Below are 23,122 nucleotides of genomic sequence, written 5' to 3'. Positions count from 1 at the left end.
TGCAGGATCCAGGACCAGCCTTAAGTTACTGTGTGCATAGTTTTACTGAGGTTGGGGTTAGGGTTAAGGTTAGGTTTAGGTATAGTTTTACTGGGGTTAGGGTTGGGTTTAGGCATAGCTTTACTGATGTTAGGTTTAGGGTTAGGCATAGTTGCTCTTATTTTGAAGAGATCGACCACCGGAAGTCTTATATTTTCTAGCTAATAATTTTGCTACCTAAACAAAACACTGTCTATCTTGCAACGAGCAACACTGACTACATCACCACTGCAGTCGCCCTGGAGGAGCAGTGAGCAAACATTAATAACAACAAGCGCGTATAATTAACATAGTTCTATACTTAATATATATATATAGTTCTATAAGTTAAAGTGTGTAAAGACACACACCACGGTAGTTCTGTTCACAGTGGCATCATCATCGCATCGGCTGCTGATGTTGATGTGAACGACAGGAAGAGCAGCGGAGGGGCTAACTAACTAACGTCGTTGCCTCTGACAGTCGGCTAACGTCCATCGACCTAAGCTAACCCGTCCGTGTCCTGCCGTGCTAACGGTAACGGTGACGTTACGGTCACGTTAAGTAGCGGTTCTGTCGTCGGTGCACCGCAGCTTCAGCTGCTGCACATTATTATTCACTTCCCGAAGCTGAAGCTGGTTATTGCTCGTCTTAACATTTCCAATAATAATAATAACGGGGTAGCAAGGGTACGTGCCTCGCCATTGCGACGATGCCACACTGCCATTTCCAGACAACTGGCGTTAAGTTATTTTAATGACTGACTGACGCTGACGGGTCGCTAATGAAACGTAATGTTAGCTTAATGTTGTAATCTGTGGTAACGCTCTAGATAGCATGAATCTCTGGTACGTTAGCCAGCAACACCGTAGCTAGCCATTGGTGCTGCTAGCTAGGTTGCTAACCGCCTGGTGCTGCTCACATTTCCAGAAGAATTGGCGACATAGCGGAGCACGTCTGAGCTAAACATGGTAAGTTTAATGGTTTTATTATTTTTGTTTACCCATGTGTGCTGCTGTGATTCTGCCACGGGTCCTGGAATGTACCTTGGACCAAGAGTTCCATCCATGTGAATAATCTACATGATCTACTGCATTGTATGTTGATCAGAACAGTAATCTGTATACATTACGTTTCATCGCAATTCATGTCATTTTAATGGCATGTAATATGTATGTACTGTAACCATGTGCACATCAGAAGGGGTATAGCTGTTTATGAGGGACATTTTTTCCAGGATGTAGCAGATCGCTCAAGCCATTTCACGTCACAGACGCCCATCTTGCAGTTGCAAGAGCGAATATTTGTCTTGAGTAATGTAAGTCTCTGCAAGTTGTGGCTCATTTCAGGAATTTAGACCTGCCTGCCATTGAGATTGGTGCTAAAAAATGTCATTCTGCTGTTTGACGAGGCCTTGTTTTTACTTAATAAACCAGTAATGTAGGATTTGGTTGCACAAGTAACTTGTTTGTGTCATTTTATTGTTGACCTTTTAATTGTTGACAGTCCTAATCTGAACTATTGTTTCCCATATCACCTATTATCGAACTACACTGTCTGGATTCTCTGGAATTATTGATTTATTGTCATGTGCTTCTTTTAATATGATAAATGGAGTTCTACTTCCTTGCAATGGGGGCAGGCAAAACAATGTTCCAAACCTGCCACTATCTGGTGAAAATATTAGGCTAGTGTAATGTCTGCTGAGTCTGGGAGCCACCCAAATATGCATGCAGATACACAGCTCTTCATAACAGCTGATGTAGCCTCATGCTAGTCTTTGGACCAATCTGTGTGTCTTGTTCTAATTACCTTAGTTTGTACAGCTCATAATATTTTTCTACTTCATGCTTTACAATTATTAGAATATATTTATGAATTGTAAAACAAGAAAATCCATCTCTATAAAATGGTCAGATATTCAGAGAATTATTCTATGTATGCTAGGAGCTCAGTAAATGAGTGCAATAATGAGCAGAGAGGAAATGTGGATAAATAGTACTCGATATTGGATTCCACATTTATTTTATTGTCTGGTTGGTTTCCACAGTGAAATATTGAATGAAGCAATATCCACTGAAAATGGTGTATGTTGCATTTATATTAGCCTGGAATCCAGACTTATTCTCTCAGTTCCCGTGAGTTTTTTGTGAGAAAAGTTCAATCTGCCGAACAGAGTGAATCAGTCTGGATTCCAGGCTACATTTATATAGCGTCACTGCCTTCATCCAAAGCGCCATACAATGTGCATTACATTAACCCATTCACACTCGCATGCACACACCGATGGTGGAGGAAACCATGCAGGGAACCAAGTCCTGATGCAAAATGAAATGAGCCAAAAAGCTTGTCAGCAGATGGAGCACATGAAGTGCTCTAAAGTCTCTTGGTTGATTGATAGCTACTTGAAGTTTCCAGAGTCAGTGATGATTTGGTCTGCTCATCAGCAACTGTCAGTGTCTTGCTCAAGGACAATTCCAAGTCCAACACGCACATAACCCAGGGGACCCTATTTTGTGGCTTGAGGCAGTGCCTTGATATTGATAAATTGACAACATTTTGGGGTATGACTAAGTTACTTTCATGTAATATTTAATCAAGTTGTGTATGTGTGACTTTGTGTGTGTAATATAACATCAAACAAAGTTCAGAATGTTTGGTAGATTGTGTCTCCGTTGGAACAATGCTATAACTAAAGCATAACTTTTATACTGTTTACTGCCAATGCCACACTGCATATTTTGCTTATTCAGCTGTGCCGCTCATCCCACATATTTGACACCCAAGGAAAATAATGTTATTGGCAAGAAGCATTGTTTGAAACAACATACATCATCTACCAAACACATTTCAGTACTGTGTTCGATGTTAATGAAGTGTGTGTACGTGCGTTTGTGTGTGTGTGTGTTGCGAGAGATGCAACAGTTGGTCTTGATTTAATACTGAACTGTACAGTTCGTCTTCGACGGTATAATAAACACTCGTGTGAAATACGAATTGATGGTTTTGCAATTACATTTTCCAATTGTACTTTACATGCATTTACTGCCGAATCTGCAGTGTCTGTGTTACTGGAGAAACCCCTTCCCCTTGAGTATACGCAACGACGGCATTAACTTGCCAAAAATAGCAAATCTGCAAGCATCATGACACGTTGTGAGTTTGTAGATCATCTATTTTCACCAAGAGACACTGTTGCATATATATATATATATATATATATATATATATATATATATATATATATATATATATATATATATATATATATTAGTTTCTGACTGGTCAAGAAGGTTTCTGATTGGTCAACAAAACTGAACATATTGTGCATGCATGGACACATTATGTCTAATAATTGAGTTTGCTTGACGGTGAGTAAAAGAGTTTATTACACGGCTTGGTTGAATGCTTGATTCTGATTGGTCAATCGCCAAATTCAGCGGTCTGTTATTTTTTGATAATGACCGCTCCGCTCTATAACAGACCGATGAGGAATAGACGATGCAGTACCCGAAAATGGATTCTATTTGTTCAACTCGCTTCCTTGTTTTCCGACTGTGCTGCACTGCTGCAGCTGGTCAGACGCCGGCCAGCACGACACAGGAAATACCTCGTTTTGTTGCGCTTTGTGTCAATTTATTAATTTATGCATTAAAGTAGCCGTGTAATCAGCGGGATAATGTATGGCTGAGTGGTCATTGTTTATAGATAATCACCTTCAGGCTGATTAACCACCTCCGCTACACGTTGGTGGTTAATCAGCCTGTGATGTATCTATAAACAATGACCACTCAGCCATACATTATCCCTTACTGTATATTACATGCTTCAGCTTGACAACAGAACAAACCTAGGCCTCAGGTCTGTTCAGTGTATTTATTGAATACATGAACTGTAGTTGAAATGATGTAATAATATAGTATTCATATTTATTTTTAAATTGACTTTGCAGACAGTGTTTTGTTTTGCCTATCCATACTTAACAACACCTCTTTGTTCGCCAGGCATCAGAGGAAACTTCATTAAGTGCACTGGAGAGCCTAATGACAGAGTTCTTCCATAGCTGCACGACCAATGAGCGAAAGAGAGAGATAGGTGAGTCTACGAGTGAGTTGAAGAAGGAAAGGATATGGTTCACCCACACCACACGTTGCTGTTATTATTGAAATGTGGCGTCTCGTGCTGTTCTTAGTGCAATTCTCACCCTGCTCTCTCCGTCAAAATTCTTTGAACCATCAATACTTGCAACACTTTTGGCATTCCTGTCAACATGTAAACAAACAAGAGAAGGGCGCACACCAGATTTCATTTCAAATGTATGTTTTTAATTCCATCATGGTGGTAGCAATAATGCTACATTAGGGGCTTTAAGCAACGACTGCTACGGCAGTCGGCTCCGGCAACCGGAAATGGATCTGTGCTCGATACATAAACCTGCTCTCCGTCGCAGCCCTTTCTACTACGGCAGAACCTACACTTACACGTAGTGTCTACAACACCATGTCATAACCATGTTTATTGAAATTATAGCTGTCATACATTTACACCGATTGCTCCATCACCTCTCTTATGCTGTGTAATGTGTTGGCATGCTCTGAATGAAGAAATAACACTTAATACCATATGTCATATTAACCATGTTTATTAAAACGGTTTTAGAATAAAACAGATTGCTCCAGCACCTTCCTCTTTCCACTGCTGATCATGTCCAGCGCATGTAAGAATTAAGCAATATTGGCAAGTTAGCTGATGCGCGACGGGGTGTTTTAAAAAAAGTGTTTATGTTTGACACATGCTGCATAGACACGTCACCATGGGAACCAATGTCGCCGTCGCCGAACGGCTGTTTGCGTAACGATTTTGACAGCTACGGCGATTGCGTCACAGCCTCCGTACTTCCGCCTAGCGGAGCCGCCCTGAAAACAGTCGTTGCTTAAAGTCCCTATTGACTTTGCAGACATGTCATGCATATGGCCCGTCTTCCCAACAGTACAGTAGCTCTTTGGAGCTTATCTGCTATTTTCAGTCATTTTGAAATTGAAATGTCTTGAAAGTGTTAACCTATAATGACATGCCCAAATTATTTTCCCCAAATTGATTATTACAATACTTATTTTTTTTTAAATATACCGTAATAGACTACCGGTAAATCGATCCGTCTGATGAAATGCGTTGCAACAACCCTACTATTTAGCTTGTTCTTGCTAACCCTTGCTTTTTTATACTGTAACTGGGTCATTTCATATGGGTGGTATTCCATTCAGTGCACCAATGAGATTGTTGCTGTCGGGCAGAAACCTTTTATCTCCATATTTTAACTTCGGAAATGAATGCCCTACTTGTTCATACTACAGCGATCTGATACTTTTTGCTGTTTTTATTTGAATACTGAAAAGTAACAGTTTTGGACATGAGGTTTCCACCCGACAGAGACGATATCTTAGGTGGTTGTTATACACATACACTTTGTGTCAGGTTGTGACTGTCAACCATCACACCCACTTCCTTTTTTCTGCAGAAGAGCTGCTGAATAACTTTGCTCAGCAGACTGGAGCATGGCGCCACTGCTTATTCTTCCTCTCCAACACTCGGAACGAGTATGTCATGATGTACAGCCTTACAGTGTTTGAGGTGAGACATGCTGCTTGTGGAAGGAGGGGTAGCTTTGTAGTTTATGAGCATAGAAATTCATAGAATAATAACTACAGGTATGTTTAACGTGAGTAACGATAAGGGATAAAAACCAAAATGAATGCAATATACAAGTAAACAAGGCACAGTTAAAAAATAAGTTGTACTTGGTTCAGAGAGACAAAAAATGAACATAAAATTCTAGTTTTACAAAAAATCACCTATGAGGTATGTGGCATTGTGTTACTATAATAATGTGCCCACAAATACTGATGTCCAAACTGCTGTATTACAGTACAACTATATAGTATAGTATATTTTATTTTTTGTTGTAATATAGGATGCACAGCTAAGATATGTTTTTGCTTTGTATTGGAGGTTACATTATCAAACCTTAATAATTGTAAACGACAGGATGATATTTCACATTTTCTGTCATATTGAAGGTATCCTAGTCGACTCACCACACACCTGAAAGGATACAGAGGAAACTGTGGTTGCTTTAATTAGGAATTACAAGCTGGATCTGTTTGTATGTTGTTTGTTCTTCAACAGAATGTATATAGTATGTTGTTTGTTGAATGACAGAACTGTTTCATTCAGCTCTGGAAACTGCATGTTCTTTGTAACTTTCAGAGCATGGTGAACAAGATGTGGTTGGGAGTGGCTTCACAAGACAAGATGGAGATCCGTAGCTGTCTACCTAAACTATTACTAGCCCAGCATAAAGCCATGCCCTATTTCATCCGCAATAAACTGTGCAAAGTCATCGTGGACATTGGTCGCCAGGATTGGCCAATGTTTTACCACGATTTCTTTACAAATCAGCTTCAGGTGAGCTCAGCTCAAGTTCTGCTTCTGGTCATGCTCCTACCATCCCACCCCATGTGCTGTTTTTGGGGGGCATAAAAGTCCATAAACTTGGCTGCCACATGACGTCACGTCATTTGCCATTTCTTTTGGGGGGAGCTCAAAAGTTCATAGAATTGGCTGCCATCTATCTAACTATAAAGTCTCTGTACGTCTGTAATCCATGTAGCTTGAGAACCATTCGCCCCACTCACTTCAAATTTGACACATGCGTTCCACACCACCACAGAGAGTGCTGTGCCCGGTGTCAAGTCGGTCGGATACATGGTTGTCCAGAACCGCCACAAAATGCTCTGGTCAGGCTCTGCCAGTGGACCTCACCTGTACATTCCATTACGTCACATTGAGATTAGGCAACACACTTCATATTTGGGCATGCCTGACACAGAACTCCATATATAGGAATAAAGGGACACATGGAGACAGATACAGAAATATCCATACAGTATATGGGCATAAAAATGGACACAGACAGACAGATGGGTGGAACGGGTACAACAGGTATTGCATAGCCGGGTGTAGCATGGATCTCTAACTTCCATACCGACTCGGTGCTCTACTACCGACTCGGTGCACTACAGTCAGGCACCGGACTAGTATGACATAATTTCCGAAAGCCAGACGTTGAAGGGGAAAGCGCCCCTCAAAAGACATGTCAGTACACAGAAATCCTATTAAGGCAACACTTAACACGAATAATATGAAGTTGCAAAAAAAAATATCTGATCGCCCCAAATATTTTGCTAAATCTTAGAATCTCTACATTGTCTACTCACTTTGTCCCCAACAATACAGAATATGTTAATTTCTCCTTTTTATATAGGTTGTTAATGATGTTATTTGCCAATGTTATTTAACGGGATTCTAAACTGCATTGTCCTGTTATACTGAACACTAGAAAAGATTGTTTCCACAAATCATTTTACTATTTTTAATCTTCATTTATCTACAGTTGATCCAGTCCCCAGCCCTGGCTTCTTTAGGATTGGTATTGTTAAAAACGACGTCAGAGGAGCTAGCATGCCCCCGAGAAGACTTAAGTGTTGCGAGGAAAGAAGAGTTGCGTAAACTGCTGCTAGAGCAGGTGCCCACAGTGCTTGGACTTCTGACGGGTGAGAATCTTACACCTATCCATATAGCAGTGCTAATTTTGTACCATACTAAAAGTATGATGATAAACCTTTTTTCACTGATAAACTAAATTTAAGAATGAAACAAAAACTAAGCTATGGTGACAACTGACAAATAACTATGACTAAATAAAGTAGTGGAGAAGAGATCCAGACTAAGACAAGTCATTTTATGCTTGGTTGTGCTCGGGTATCACGTGCCGAAACAAGCTGATCTACAGACCCGATGTGAGCTTGTAGATCGGCTATTTTCCGTAGCTGATCTACAAACCAGGCATTACGACGATGCCATCACAGCCAGCCAAAATAAATGATAGTTTACTAAATCAACTGTAAATGTAGTTGACTTATGATATTTAGTCAACTAAACCTAGACTAAAACTAAAACATTTCAAATGACTAGAATCTTATTCAAAAGATTGACTACAACTACATCAAAATTAGCTGTCAAAATGAATACTGCCAGTGCCATATATCCCTATAAAACTAGGATTTTTTTTTTTTTTTTTAAACATGGTGCAGCACATTTTATTGAAATCCTTCACAAAGTGAACTGTATTTTCATTAAAAGTGATGTAAAGGTGAACCAGTTTGCTGTTTTATGAACAATTCTACCAGCATGAGTTACCACCACTATTTATATAGTGCTGATATGAATGTTCCATGTTATTTCTGAACCCTTGAGGTTTCCAAATGTTCAAATATATTTCTCTCGATAGGCTATAAGAAGAGGCACAACTTTAGCCGCTGATCTTTGACCCAGCTTCCTCTCATAATAATAATATCTTGTTATGCAATGCAACTTTCTTTTAATGCAGGTATCCTAGAGACTTATTGGGACAAGCACAATATCATAGCTTCCACACCACCCCCCTCACCCACCTCAGGGGAAAATGGTGAGTGATTCTTGCCACAGTGTCTTGACAATGCAAAGGTTTTAAAGTAGAGGCATTTTTTGGACTGAACAATGTTTGCAACTTCCTTAAAATAACTAAAGTATACAAACTCCACCATAAGAAGTGGTTTGTATTTCTTCATGAACTCAGACTGTGGCTTTGTCTTTCCTCTATCGGCAGAATTGGTGGGCAGTCTATTGCAAGGTAGCCAGTTCTCCAAGCTGCAGCCTGTGACGGCATTGGACAGTGACAGTCAGCAGCTATGTTGTCTTGTCTTGGAGTGCCTGGCCCACTTGTTCAGCTGGATCCCACTGTCGACAAGCATAACCCCCACCCTGCTGGCCTCCATCTTTCACTTTGCCCGTTTCGGTTGCGACCTTCGGACAAAGGATAAAACGGGCTCCTTCATCTCTTCCTCCTCTAACGGGCAGCAGGGTGTCGGGACGTTGGCACCGACATCAAACGGTGGAGGGCGAACGTTACAGCTGAGCGGTGATGGAAATAAGGTGGACCGGGCTCGTCTGGGTGTACTAGCCATGACCTGTGTCAATGAACTGGTGTCAAAGAACTGTGTGCCATTGGATTTTGAAGAGTACCTGCTGCGCATGTTCCAGCAGACCTTCTTTCTGCTGCAGAGGTTGACGCGAGAGAATAACGCTCACACGGTCAAGAGCCGATTACAGGAACTTGACGAAAGGTGGAGCTCTATTGAATACTGAGTCCATAGTTTCTTATTATATTCAGACTGTGATATTTTATAATACCTAATTAAACAATGTAATCAATGTCCATTCTCACTATCAACTTGCAGTTACTTGGAGAAGTTCACAGACTTTCTGCAGCTGTTTGTCAGTGTTCACCTGAGACGGATTGAATCTAGTCCTCAGTTTCCAATTGTAGAATTTCTGTCCCTGCTCTTCAAGTATACCTTCAACCAAGTAAGAAGTATTGCAGTTCAGCGCAAATTAACTTTAATTCAGTCATTCATTGTCGCAGACTCCCCATACTTCAGAGTATATGGTGACAATCATTTAAACATTTCTTCTACATTGTTTTTCAGCCTAACCATGAAGGCTACTTTGCCTGTCTGGATATATGGAGCGTTTTCTTGGATTTCTTAACAACCAAGATCAAAAGCAGACTGGCTGAAAGAGAAAGTGTTTTAAATAGGTAAGATTCAGTAGCTGTTGATCCTTTCTGTTTCAGTCCCTCTAGTGATGTTTTATGGCATGGCTCTTGTGCTAAAATAAGGTCAGTTTGTCCGTCTGTGTGTTTGTCCGGAGCTAATCTTGCAAACTGCTCGACAGATCAGGCGCCAAATTTCTTGTGCACATTGCCAGTAGGTCAACTTAGTACCAACATTAATGTTTCACATTTTCTTATGACTTGTGACTTATTTCAATGTTCTATTGAACAATGTCAAATGAAGGAGTTTGTGTTTTTTGTATGTCCGACAGATACAAAGATGCCTTAGTGCTGTTGCTGAGGGAAGTTCTGAACCGGATCCAGTTCAGATACAACCAGGCACACTTGGAGGAGCTGGACGATGAGACCCTGGATGATGATGTAAGAGTTGCTTTATTTTTGATGGGATAGTGGAAGGCAGTGAGCGGAGGGACGACGTACCACGCAGTTCTCCGTCCAGCAGGAGTCAAACCAATGTGTTTGATTGTGTGGTTGACACTTATCTATTCTGGATCTCACCTTGATGCCTCTGTACAGCAGATAATAACAAAATAATAATCAAAAATTTGAACTGGGACCCGCCCAAAATAATCATATTTGAACTGGTGACCTCCCATCCTGACAAGCACTTGCAAATTGTAGGAGTTGAGGCATTACATTTATTTGACTCTATTCCGGCTCTATTCGGCTATTTTCACAGGTTTTGTCTTTCTTATAATATTTGGCAATTGTTCATCGTTTGTATTAAAAATGTATTAAGTCCTTTAATTGTCACTTCTCTGCGGATCCCCCGCCCCACCCCCCAAAACTCATGTGGGGACCCCGACCCACAAGTTGAAAACCGCTGCTGGACAGCATGTCTTTGTTTATTTGCTTAACCCACATTGTATAGCCTAGGAGTATATATATATAAATGGTTCTCAATATCTGGTCTGGGGACAAGCGCTGTACAGGCTAAATGAGCACTGATGATTTTACATTGTAGATTGGACTTCCAGTATCTAGTTGAGTTCAGTGATCAACCTTTTAATTTCAAGGACCCCCAGTTTCATTTACATTAGGCCACGGCACCCAATTTGATACAATTTCTTATCTTGGGGTTGTTGGGGTTCTACACTGTAAAGTGTTCCTTTAACCCATTTTGACCTGAGATCAGATTCTAAAAATGTCTTCTACATCCTGACGGTTTTCTGAAAAAGCTATGTTTCTATGTCAGTGGTTCTTCGATTTTTCAAAAATAGCAGACCTACAAGCTCGTAGCGCGCCACTCGGTGGTGCGCTACGAGCTTGTAGGTCTGCTATTTAGGTGTGAATGAGGCCTTAACATGCTAAACACTTGCAAAAGACAATACTATATTCTCTCAAACAAAGACTGAAATTGTCATCTCTTCATTTGGTAACCATAGAAACAGACCGAGTGGCAAAGGTATCTGCGTCAGAGTCTGGAGGTGGTTGCCAAGGTGATGGAGCTGCTCCCATCCCATGCATTTTCTATATTGGTAAGACATAGTTGTTATTTTTTTGATTGTTGTGACCCACTATAGCATACCACTAAAGCTTTTAAGAAGGCTCTTCATTCACTTGGAAGACACTTGCATTGAAATCCAAAGAGCCGGTTTAAGCCTGCGGTGATGTGTTTCATTGTCACTGTGGATGAGATTTTATCACCTGATCGTATGCATGAAATCGATAATAGAATAAAGGTAAATCCAAGTAATCCAAGTACAACACTAGTAAGAGTTTATTTTTATGGGGTTTTTTTTGTGGCTTTCGCCTTTATTTTTATATTTTTTTATGGAGGGACAGACAGTAGGCTGACAGGAAATGGGGAGAGAGATGGGGGGGGGGAAGACATGCAGTAAAGGCCGTCGGGATCGGGAGTCGAACCCGCGGCACACTGCCAGACTGGATTACCAGCCAAGGTGCCTGGACCACTGAGCCATGTAACATTATTGTAGAAATGTGAATTAGGTGTAATGTGAAGGAAATGTATATAATACAAGTCCCGCTGTCATCGCAATCCTTTTTATATTTTAATTTAATGTTCAGTTTAAATTGTCCCCTCCACAAGTCAACAGTTACCTCCTTCTGACTCATCTTTTCGCTCTTTCTCTCTAGTATCCAGTCCTCCAGGAAAACTTAGACGTTTACCTGGGTTTGCAGCAATATATCGTTACCAGTGGCACAAGTATGTGATGATTCTCCCGAGCGCATCTTTTTATTTCAGTGTATAGTCGAGTGTAACTTGTGAAGATCTGAGATGCCTGTCTGTCACTCCTTTCAGCACGGAGGCTTAACATCACTGCAGAGAATGATTGTCGTCGGCTACACTGTTCTCTGAGAGATCTGAGCTCGTTGCTACAGGCTGTCGGCCGCTTGTCGGAGTATTTCATTGGCGACGTCTTTGCTGCGCGCTTCAACGATGCGCTTGCAGTGGTGGAGAGGTCAGTGCTCCTGTTGTCTTAACCCATTAAGACCTGAAGCCAATTCTACAAATGCCTTCTAAATCAGCAGTTCTCAAACGTTTTTCAAAAACAGTCATTCTAAATTATATTAACACTTTCAAGATCTTCCAAAAATGTTCTACAATAGCAGATCTACATCTCACAGCTCATGACGAAGTGATCTTGTAATTCTGATATTCTTTAATAGCCAATGCAAAAATCTAAAATGGCACGGTTGCTTTCCTGGTTTTAATGGCTTCAAAATGTTACCTCCGGACCCCATCTAATAATATCTACCAACTGTTCTAGCTACAAGTAGCCAGCTGGTTTCCAGAGTCATCTCATAGTGTCTAAATAAACTAAACTCAGCAACTGACTTTATTGTCGGAGACGAAGCAAATGTTAAGTTATAAAATAAGTCATGTTACATTACATAACATGCTGTTATTGTAATAGTAGTTTTAGGCTGAAACATAACCACTGTGCATTTAAAGGCCACTTTGACAATCTGTAACCGTAATCCCATCATTCTAATGTGAGGAGGAAATGAACGTTTTGCCAGGATAGGATTACCATTTACCGTAGGTTTCAGGTTCAAAATTGGACGTTGAACCCAAAAGTTGTTAATGTAAGGAACAAAAAAAGTACTTCTCAAAGGAATGAATATATTGAATTATTTGCTGTTCTTCTCTCTCTTGCCATGAGACCTAACTTTCTTTATTTGGAACAAAATTAAATGTTTGTTTGTTTTTCCTCAACGTAGGTTGGTTGAAGTCACATGCTATGGCTCCCAGATCAGCCTGTATGACCTGGAGACTGCTGTGCCTTCTGTGCTCAAGCCAGACCTAATTGATGTGTGAGTATTCTCTGGCTACAGGAAAGCTATGCTATGAGCATTGCAATTTCACAGAAGTTATGACAGTTATGGATCCATTTGGTGCTTTTTGTATATTCTCATAATGATTTTTGGTGTGTGTGTGGGTGTGGGTGTGGTGTGTGTGTGTGTGTGTTGGCCGAACGGTTTGCGGAGCGGTCTTGATACCGGAAGGTCGCCAGTTCGTATCCCCGGACCGGCACGTTAAAAATTACCACCGCTGAAGTGCCCTTGAGCAAGGCATTGAACCACTACCATGAAATGTTCTATGAGCAGGGCCTGGCTGTAAACGAGTATCTGATGCTTAGTCCAGTTACCCTGGGTAAATATAGTAACTTTGCTTTGCTTTGTGTGGTTCGTGTTCCAGCCATGCACAGGCACTTGCTGCCCTGCAGGCCTATGCCCACTGGCTTGCACAGTTCTATGGGGAGGTCCACAGACAAGACAACCAGAGCCAGAACCAGAGATTCAACCATCTCATCACATCTGCCATAGATGCTAGCAGTCCACTTATCACTGCCAAGGTAACTTACTCCAGTCTGAATTTACACTTTTATTTATTTTATTTACACTGTTTTCAATAAGTGTCAGTTTTATATAAAAAAAACTACTACTTTCGCACACTTAGATTAAAAGGTATAAATGCAGGTGCTTAGGCAGAGGGCAACACCAACAACAAAATAATAAACCTGCACACTGCCAACTTGCACGGTACAAGAGAGAGGTTTCGGTCGTGGAGACCTTCCTCAGGCATAACAAGTGTCAGTTGACAAGAATTGCATATTTTCAGCTGAAAAGAATATGTTATTTCTGTGTAGCAAAAGGCCCTTTATCCCTTTCCTTGCACATGATTCGTTTTGGCTGCGGGCCATTATGCAAAATAAAGAAGACCCTGGCAGTGATTAGATCTTTCAAAATAAGATATGTAAACTCACATCTACCAGTCTTTGTGCTGAGCCAAACTGTTTAAACAGACAATGTAGAAAAAAGCAGGAGCTCAGTGATTCAATCTTTAGCACTTAAATCTATTTAACTATCAGTAAGTAATTGTCAAACAATGAACATTGTTTAATTTTTATGGTTGATGTATAGTTACACTTGAATCTCTTCTTTTCACTTAATCATCAAAACATTTCATTGTATTTCAAAATTTAGCAGGTTTTTGATTGATCGATTGAATACTTTATTAACAGTTTGCAAATAGTACAAAGGTACGATTATACAACAATGCTAAAAGGATAACACAAAAATCCCTGAGGGCTTGTTTCCATTGTGTGCCATGAGGGCTTGTTTCCATTGTGGTTAAGGTTGTATATTGTGCTTTAATTGCATGTTATTTTGTTGTACAATAATAACCAAGTGCCATCAGATAAGTTCACATTGCATTGGCATTGCAATGTTCCTTGTATGTCTTTAAATATTTTGATGAATTGAAAATGGAGGACCCTTATGTAGTCTTAGTGCTTTTTCTGCTTTTATCCTCTTCGCAGATTTTGTATTGACCTGTACTTTCCTTGAACTGTACCCATTCTGCAAACTGTTGATACAATTTTCAATCAATCAATTCTTCAGGTACCTGAAAAGTTGCTGCTGTCTGCGTGCCATCTCCTGGTTTCCGTGACCTCCACCGTGCGGCCTGTTTTCCTCATCACTCTGCCAGCAGTCCAGAACATCTTCAACCTCATCACAGAGAGCCAGACTCGCAGACTCCCACAAGAGGTCTGTGTCCCCTCATTGCTGGTTTATTTCATGCTGTTTGTTTTCTATTACCAACATTGCACTCCTAAATGGTTTACTTGCATGTTTTACTTTTAACCCATTAAAATTGAGAAAGCATGTGTCATTTTAGAGTTTACCTTTGGCTATTAAAGCAATTGAAGTCTTCATTTTGAAGTTTGAGAACTACTGCTTTAGAAGGCAGGTTGACTGGCATCTACAGCTAGTGAAATGCATTTTGCATGCATGTTCTCGCATGGTCTCTACCTTTATTTGACTGCCAGTGGTTGTCTGTGATTTCCAGGCTCACATGTTGGTGTGTAGGGCTCTATCCAACATGCTGCTGCTGCCATGGCCCAACCTACCAGAGAGCGAACAGCAGTGGCTCACGCGCTCCTCCAACCATGGCAGTTTACTGTCGGCGCTCACCCGGGACTACTGCAGTCTGCGCGGTACAGCCAACCTCCCCCAACGGCGCTCTGACCTAGATGGCAGTCAGTATTCTCCACTCATCTCTATTGCGGTTTCCCCCTGGGAATTGTTGCAATGATCATGTGTCATAAACGCTTCCCTCACTTGTCTCGCAAGCTGTCATTGTTTTCCTGTTTCATCTGTTGTATTTTGATATATTTTTGCCTGAATGCTATTATGCCAGCTGTATGTGTGGTAGGAAGAGAAAGGAAAACAAGGAATGACACGCACACAAAAACACCAATATCAGATCAGCAGTCATCTTTTGTCACCTTGTGTTCTTAATTTTCTTACAGTGAAATCGGTGCTGCAGCAGACCCTTCCTGTGCTCAGAGATATAGTTGACAGCATCTCGGGGGAGTCAACTAAATCACGCCAGATTTGTTACCAGAGTCTTCAGGAGTCTGTCCAAGTGTCCCTCAGCCTTTTCTCAGTATTCATTCAGCAGCCAGGTCAGAATAGACTAATGTCTCAGCCACGCCTCGCTCACTGCTGGGCACTCGACATGTTTTTCCAATGTTCCACGTGCCATATGAAAATATCTCGGTTTACGATGACGTTCATGGTCCCCTTCTCTTCCTTAGATGTGACCGATGAAATGTTGAGTTTCTTCCTGACGCTGTTTCAAGCCTTGCGAGTTCAGATGGGTGTTCCTTTCACTGGACAGATCATCCACACCTTCCTTAGCATGTTCACCAGGTGAGTAAGCTCAGCTGTCATCGCCTCCTGTCTGAGACAAACTTAACGCTGATCAATTCAAGTGTGACTGTTCTGGTTTCTTTCTGTTTATTTTCAAAGGGAGCAACTTGCTGCCAGTATCTTGCAAGAAGGCAGTGCAGGATGTAGAGTTGTGCAGAAGTTCATGAAGATCCTGCAGGTGGTGGTGCAGGAGCCCGGGCAGGCCTTCAAACCCTTCCTTCCCAGCATCCTCTCTCTCTGCATGGAACAGGTCTACCCCATTGTGGCAGAGGTCAGTTGACGTTCATCTCACGTTAGCACTGTTTCCTAGTAGACTGAATGAAGGTCCTGGGTTAACCCAACTGGGTCCTTTCTGTATGGTGTACTGTTCTCCCAGTGTTCCTCCGGGTGTTCCAGTTTCCTTGCATCTCATAACGTATCCTGTGATGAGTGGGGCAGTTCTCGCTTCCTCATCGACCTGATGAGGAAGCGACCTATACCGATAGGTCATTTCCTCCGCATACTTCCTCGGCATTCTGCACTGTACAGTTAAGCGTGAGAATGGTCGTCGTGGCATGCCGTATCAAGGGTCCAGATGTGTTACCTGTTTAGTACCAGGTTACTACTACTTTTCAGCCACAGTCGGCTAATAAGACAAGATGAGAACCGTATTGAATTTGACAATGCGTTCGGGAAGAGACAAAAGACTTGCAATGTCCAATATATTTGTTTAATCTGCAACAACACACAGCGATGGCAAAGAAAGGAAACTTGGAAAGACCTGCATAGCATGTATTTCCCCCTCTCTGTCCAGTTTTCTGTCCCTTTTGATATCTAAGAAAAAAGCTAAAACAACACAACAAAAATATGATGGTATTTTTCTCCTCATCTATGACAGCGGTCTTCTCCAGATGTCAAGGCGGAGATGTTTGAACTACTGTACCAAGTTCTCCACCAGAACTGGAGGTACTTCTTCAAGACGTCTGTGTTGGCGAGCGTCCAGAAAGCGGCTGTTGAAGACACCATGGAAAATGAGGCCCAGTTCACAGCTGCCATGCAGGTTGGTTGGTGTACCACACTGTGTGTGTGTGTATGCATTCCCTACTCTGGTTGTACCACAGCACTTGAAAATGAAATCACTTATACATCATGTAAGCACATCATACTAAACCAGTGTTGAGGGGAAATGTGTCACAACATGTTACTGTAATTGAATAACCTTTTCGAGCAATGGTAACGGTGATGGTAATGGTGTTATAGTGCTGCCAACGAATTTTCAAAAAAAAAAAAATTAATAACTGAATATATAAAATTAAGGTTTGAATTTTAAAAAATAATAATGATGTGCGAGTTCTCGCGAGACTCTGGGCCACGTAACGTTAACGTTAACCTTGTCTCGTGAGATCACAGAACCCTCAGTCAGAGGCAGAGAGGGGCACCCAGCTGCAGCAGGAGAAGTCTCCCCTAAGCTTTTTAATCATACGACATTGCCGTGGGTAAACGAGAGATGAGTTAAAAGTTAAAATGCGTCGTTAGCTTGTAGATTAGTTATATTTGCCACGCGACACGCCGACACCGGCATACAATGAAGAATAAATCAGCTGCCTCGCTCCGCTCCGCCTGCCTGTTAACGCCATGGGGCCACACAGTGACACGGAAGCCTTGGAGGAGTCGCTAGGCAGTTTTGACTTTAACTTGCTCTGTATAAAACACATGTTTAATCACACAATGTTAACAGGTGATTCATCTGGTCGTGCAGCACTCAAGGCAGACAGTTTACAGTGAGACTCGATGACCGACAACGCGATGTAAAAACAATGCATGGATTCTTGTCTCTCGCGGTAAAGCTCCCTATGTGACTGACACATTTATCTTGTAGCCTACCTTAATTTGATTTAAACAAAAAACAAATGCATTGCTATTGCTTTGATTATTTCCCCTTTCATGTCGAGGTAAGAACTTCTTCTATCACAGCAGCGCACCGCACAATGTGCACATCGTTGGAGCGATGCGTCTCTGTTCTCCAAATTGTATCTAAACTAAACCATTATACAAAAATTAGGCTATTAAGATAATTATGAATCATTCAATTGATCTCACAAGAGAGCGCAATTCTCAGCACCAACCGCAGCCGATTCCGGACCGGTGCATATAGAGAAAGAAAAGAGAAAGTTTTACTGCATATTAGGCTGCAATATTTTATATTAAAATGATATAAATTCGACATTCGAGCCGTTCGAATCATTCCGAACCCACATGGTGTTTTAAAAGGAATATTTGAACGTCATTTTTGGCCAATTCTGGCAGCACTAACGCGTTACATAAAAATAAAAACTGTTGTTACGCAACCACAACCTCACTTTAAAAGCATGTGAAGATGGCAAAGAAGCGTGCCTTCTTGATTTGCTCAGTACCCCAGGGAGAGAGAGAGAGAGAGTGTCTGTCTCTGTCTCTGTCTCTCTCAATCTCTGTGTGTCTGTGTCTCTCTCCCCGGTTACAAGCTATTGGGGACTTTAAGCAACAACGTTTTCAGGACGGCTCCGCTACGCGGAAGTGCGGCGGCTATGACGCAATTGCCGTAGCTGTCAAAATCGTTAAGCAAACAGCCGTCGGCGACATGGTAACGCGTCTATGCAGCATGTGTCAAACATAAACACATTATTATTATTTTTTAAACACCCCGTTGCGCGTCAGCTAACTTGCCGAATGCCGATATTGCTTGCCTTAATTCTTACATGCACTGGACATGATCAGCAGTGGAAAGAGGAAGGTGCTGGAGCAATTCATCTGTGTTATTCTAAACCCGTTTTGGTTAATATGACATGTAGTGTTATTTCTTCATTCAGAGCATGCCAACACATAACACAGCGCAATTTCAAACTATAAGAGAGGTGATGTAGCAATCAATGTAAATGTACGTCAACTATGATTTCAATAAACATGGTTATGACATGGCGTTGTAGACACTACGTGTAAGTGTAGGTTCTGCCGTAGTAGAAAGGGCTGTGAGCCTGTGACGGCAAGCAGGTTTATGTATCGAGCACTGATCCATTTCCGGTTGCCGGAGTGGACTGCCATAGCCATCGTTGCTTAAAGTCCTTGTATCAGTGAGAGAGGACTGAGCTAGAAATTAGACTGTGGGCACCCTCTAGTGGCTTTGATGCATATTGCATTGTATTCAAACATAAATTAAACAAATCTGTTAAATGAATGAATGTTCAAATAATGTTAAGTTGCCCAGAGGTGGGTTCCAACATAATGTAACGCAATAACCTAATGGGGGTGCAACTATTTGAGTTTAATTGATTTTTTAAAAGGTGTGTGTGTGTGTGTGTGTGTGTGTGTGTGTGTGTGTGTGTGTGTGTGTGTGTGTGTGTGTGTGTGTGTGTGTGTGTGTGTGTGTGTGTGTGTGTGTGTGTGTGTGTGTGTGTGTGTGTGTGTGTGTCATTTTATTTTTTATTAGATTAATTGAAAAGGTAATCGATAGAATAATTTGCAAGAAGATAATGGATAGAACCAAGTGTTCCAGTTCCCTGACGACGTGTGCTCGCATTTCTCTTGGCAGGCTTTCGGCCAGTCATTCCTGCAGCCAGACATACACATCTTCAAACAGAACCTCTGCTACCTGGAGTCACTCAACAGCAAGCACAAATTGTACCACAGGGTGAGTCAGGATTTTGTTTCTTTATGTTGGTCTAACCTCTTGCCTGTATATACAGTAGGTACCCAAATGTTATGTTTTGATGCCTGGCTTCACGCAGCGCATGAAATCAGTTGATCTGTCAAACATGATTATTTTCTCATTTACGGTATTTTATTTATACTTTGTTGTGCTGTTGCTGTTGTCTCTACTTCTCTTGCCAAAGATAGTTAGCATACGGACAAACCCTGTAGCAGCCACGCCATTAACCCCTTAAACCCTCTACTTTTGACCACCAACGTTTTCGGCCGGGCCTAAAATGTATGCTAGTCAGTAGTCGGGTCGGGTCTTGGGCTCCATGAAAAGGAAAAAAATATAGCATTTTTTTATAATAATAAAACATAATAGTTCTGTTCTGTCTGTTTGTGTATTGATCTATTATGAAGATGGTGCTGACTGGTGTTTCACTTTACTCTGTGTAGAGTTCTAAAATTCTGCCCAAACCCGGCCCGTTTTAGGGCCGGGTCGGGCCTAAAATGTATGCTAATTAGTCGGGCCTGATCGGTTAGGGCCGGGCCTTAATTTTCAGGCCCATTGAGAACTCTAGTTCCCAGTCTCAATTATTGTGCATAATTGTTGAAAAATAGTGGAAATAGCCAATCTATAAGCTCACAGCACGTCGCGGTTGTGAGCTTGTAGATCAGCTATTAAATATGGCCTAGTTTGGCTATAGTACATTATTTATTTTCATTATTGTATCAGTCATTGTCAGTCATTTCTTTGTATATTTAAGTTATTTTTGTCATATCTGACCCGTATCTGACCCGTTTCTTCATACGTACATTTGTATGTTCCGATGTCCAATGCCAAAAACATCACATTTACTTGTATGTCCATTAATCGTCAAGTCAAATGTGATGATCGTGACAGCCCTAGAAGTAACAACATTCTGAATGGCATCGATTGTTGTTCTTGCAGAAGCTGTTCCGGACCTCCATGCTGTTCCACTTCATCAACGTGTTGCTGCAGGTGCTGCTGAACAAGAGCCACGACCTTCTCCAAGAGGAGATCACCCTGGCTGTCTACAACATGGCCTCCGTGGACTTCGACGCCTTCTACGCGGCCTTCATGCCAGAGTTCCTCAACGGGTGCCAGGGTGTGGATGCCAACCAGCGAGGCGTCCTCGCGCGCAATTTCAAACTCGAGCGGGTAAGACGTGAACGTACTTTACTGGCCTGAGGGCGAGATGCCGTGCTGTGCCGAGCTCTATCCTATTATGTGAAATATGCCAATTATAGTTTCTGTGAGAGTGAGGTAGACCTCACCAGGCCAACACCAGCTCTGGACTCCTGGATCGCTGCCCTCCACACTTTCCTATCGAACATCATCATTAGCTAATTGTATAGCATATCGTAGCGGTCGGGTGGGAAACTCATTTCTCCCAAACTGTTGAAATGGATCCAATGTAGTTATACAGTCACAAACTCTTGTTCATTATTTTCATTGGTTCAATATTCATGAAACCCAGAGACCCACATTTAACTTTCGTTTAATATTTTTTTAAATAATAAGCTCAACATTTTTGCTACTTTAGTGTGGCACAGTAGTGTGATGAAGTAACATTAATTTAGAAAAAATAAAAAACGTAAAAAGTTGAACAGGTTTCTGCCTGACAATATCGGAGAACTGAATTGTAGTTAAATATTGCCTGAATGCACTGATTAGTAAAATAATCTCAAATGGTAAAAACAAAGCTTTCTCTAAAGTGCAATTCTCAGAAGAAGGGTTTTAAAGTATTAATTCAGCTCAAGGCTCAACATCTCGGAAAGAAACTACAGTTCCCACAATGCATTTTATTTCACCCTCTACCTGACTGTATGTTTTGTATCACTGTGAAGTGTGCCCTGTGACCTGACCACTAGTTACATATTAATGCCCCCCGGCCCCTTCACACACAGCTGAACATATACTTTTGTAACCAACATGGTTGTCCTTATGTTTCTCCCCCTTTGTTTCTCTTTCAAGGACTTGCCTTCGTTCACTCAGAGCGTGCAGAGGTTGGTGAATGACCTCCGCTACTACAGACTGTGTAATAGCAGCCTGCCTACAGGCACTGTGAAACTATAGCACAATGTCTTGTTCCAACCACTCCACACACGACTGATCTTAATGGACTGTGAGTGCCGACTGCTTTGCCCGACACCCCTCCTGCTTTGTGCTCCAACCTACAGTACCTTCTACCATTCACGCCAGATGTTTTTTTTGCCTGATTGGTCGATCGGAGGTTAAGGATGCTGCTGCTGCTGACGTTTCTCTTTTAATTTCTGCTGTAAAGGTTGACATTTTTTTTATGACGATTTGGCAGGAAAGAGTGAAGCTGATTTTAAAATTGGTCTTCATTGAGACTTGGAGCCGTCTGAGCCGGGCCTTCTCTCCCTTGGCTCTGCAACGAACGCTGAGCCCAGGACTGAGCACTTTTCCAACTCAATTTGAGTTTTTAAAAAATGTCTGCTTTTAATAATTTTGCCTTGAGTTTTTTTTTTTTCCTTTTTTTTTTTATCTCCAAAGGAGACAGACTTTGAACTTAATTTCTTTCGTATCATTCCATTCTGAAATAATAAAGCTGATTAATAAAGTACTTCTTTTGTATTCAAATTTGGATATCAGTTAATTTATGATTCCATCATGGAATGTGCCCTGAATTGCAATTATGTGAATGCAGTTTACATTCTTTTTATAGCCGAGCTATTTGTCATATTGATCATTATTGAATATAAAAAGGACATTTCAATGCAATTAGAAAATCTGTGTTGTGCGACAGGTTAGTTTTATCCCACTGATGTGTTGTTGGAATAGTAATCCCACTCAGTACGAGAGGAACCACTTGCTTAAACATTTGGTGCATGTGCTTGTCTGAGGAGCCACTGGGGCTTATGACTGAACACAAATCAGAATCCTGCCTAGACGGAACCGAGGCCTCACATAGCCAGGCGCGTGCACAGTGCAAAGGGCCATTTTTGACTGGGTCAGGGCATCGTTCGATGATGTGGGCCCTCCTCTTTTTTCTGAACAACTTGGCAGCAAGTTACTCATGAACCATCCAGAGCGTTTTAGCAGGTATTTTATTCTTGTTAACCGTATACCTAAACGTAATCTTACACACAACCATTTTTAACCTTACTCTATACCTAAACTTAATACCTTAACTCCTACACCATCCCTAATAGCTAAACATAATCATTTATGCATAAAAAAATCGAAGTGTAAAGTAAGTGGTGCAACTCCGTGGGGGGTGGGTGGGGGGAGTTCCAGACCCCCGGCCCGATTCCGGCGAGCCGCCCCGCGTCCGAAACGGTTGAGAAATGACAGTTACCGTGTGGGGGTCCCTCTACTAGCCACACACGTAGTCACTTAAGGAAGTGGTTGCACCACTTAAAAAAGTTTTGGAAGCAAATGTAGGATCGCTGCTAGATTCCGAACAAAAAAGGTCGGCTCAGCTTGACTGCATCATGGGTATGGTCCTGTGGTTCAAGAAACCCTTTTTTATATATCCAGATGCCTGGCTCACT

At 41.5% G+C, this 23,122-nt stretch overlaps 2 protein-coding genes across 2 annotated transcripts in view; one reads left to right on the top strand and one right to left on the bottom strand.

The window, feature by feature from the left end:
* The first annotated feature begins 228 nt into the window (after positions 1-228).
* Positions 229-22,331, top strand: xpo6 (exportin 6). The gene is made up of 24 exons (XM_079520258.1): positions 229-989; positions 4,023-4,113; positions 5,537-5,649; positions 6,286-6,483; positions 7,472-7,631; positions 8,468-8,545; positions 8,726-9,242; positions 9,357-9,483; positions 9,606-9,715; positions 10,003-10,111; positions 11,137-11,229; positions 11,849-11,918; positions 12,015-12,174; positions 12,938-13,030; positions 13,416-13,572; positions 14,621-14,767; positions 15,069-15,258; positions 15,532-15,687; positions 15,820-15,934; positions 16,034-16,205; positions 16,812-16,973; positions 19,479-19,577; positions 20,532-20,762; positions 21,579-22,331. The coding sequence occupies exons 1-24, from the start codon at positions 987-989 to the stop codon at positions 21,678-21,680; spliced, it is 3,453 nt and encodes a 1,150-aa protein (XP_079376384.1). The 5' UTR covers positions 229-986; the 3' UTR covers positions 21,681-22,331.
* kcnj12b (potassium inwardly rectifying channel subfamily J member 12b) overlaps positions 13,367-23,122 on the bottom strand; it is a 214,749-nt gene continuing 204,993 nt past the window's right edge. Inside the window, exon 4 of the mRNA XM_079520263.1 lies at positions 13,367-13,383. The gene's annotated coding sequence lies outside the window, so the exon portion shown is untranslated. The remainder of the gene's footprint in view (positions 13,384-23,122) is intronic.

This window comes from Electrona antarctica, assembly GCF_951216825.1.
Source record: "Electrona antarctica genome assembly, chromosome: 14".
NCBI lineage: Eukaryota > Metazoa > Chordata > Actinopteri > Myctophiformes > Myctophidae > Electrona > Electrona antarctica.
The sequence above is the reverse complement of the archived record's forward strand: the minus strand, read 5'-3'. Positions and strand labels throughout refer to the sequence as shown.

Bases quoted from the DNA above. Each gene is read 5' to 3' on its own strand.
- xpo6 (XM_079520258.1), top strand. The intron at 5,650-6,285 runs GTGAGACATGCT...TGTAACTTTCAG, and splicing joins ACAGCCTTACAGTGTTTGAG to AGCATGGTGAACAAGATGTG. The intron at 9,484-9,605 runs GTAAGAAGTATT...ATTGTTTTTCAG, and splicing joins TCAAGTATACCTTCAACCAA to CCTAACCATGAAGGCTACTT.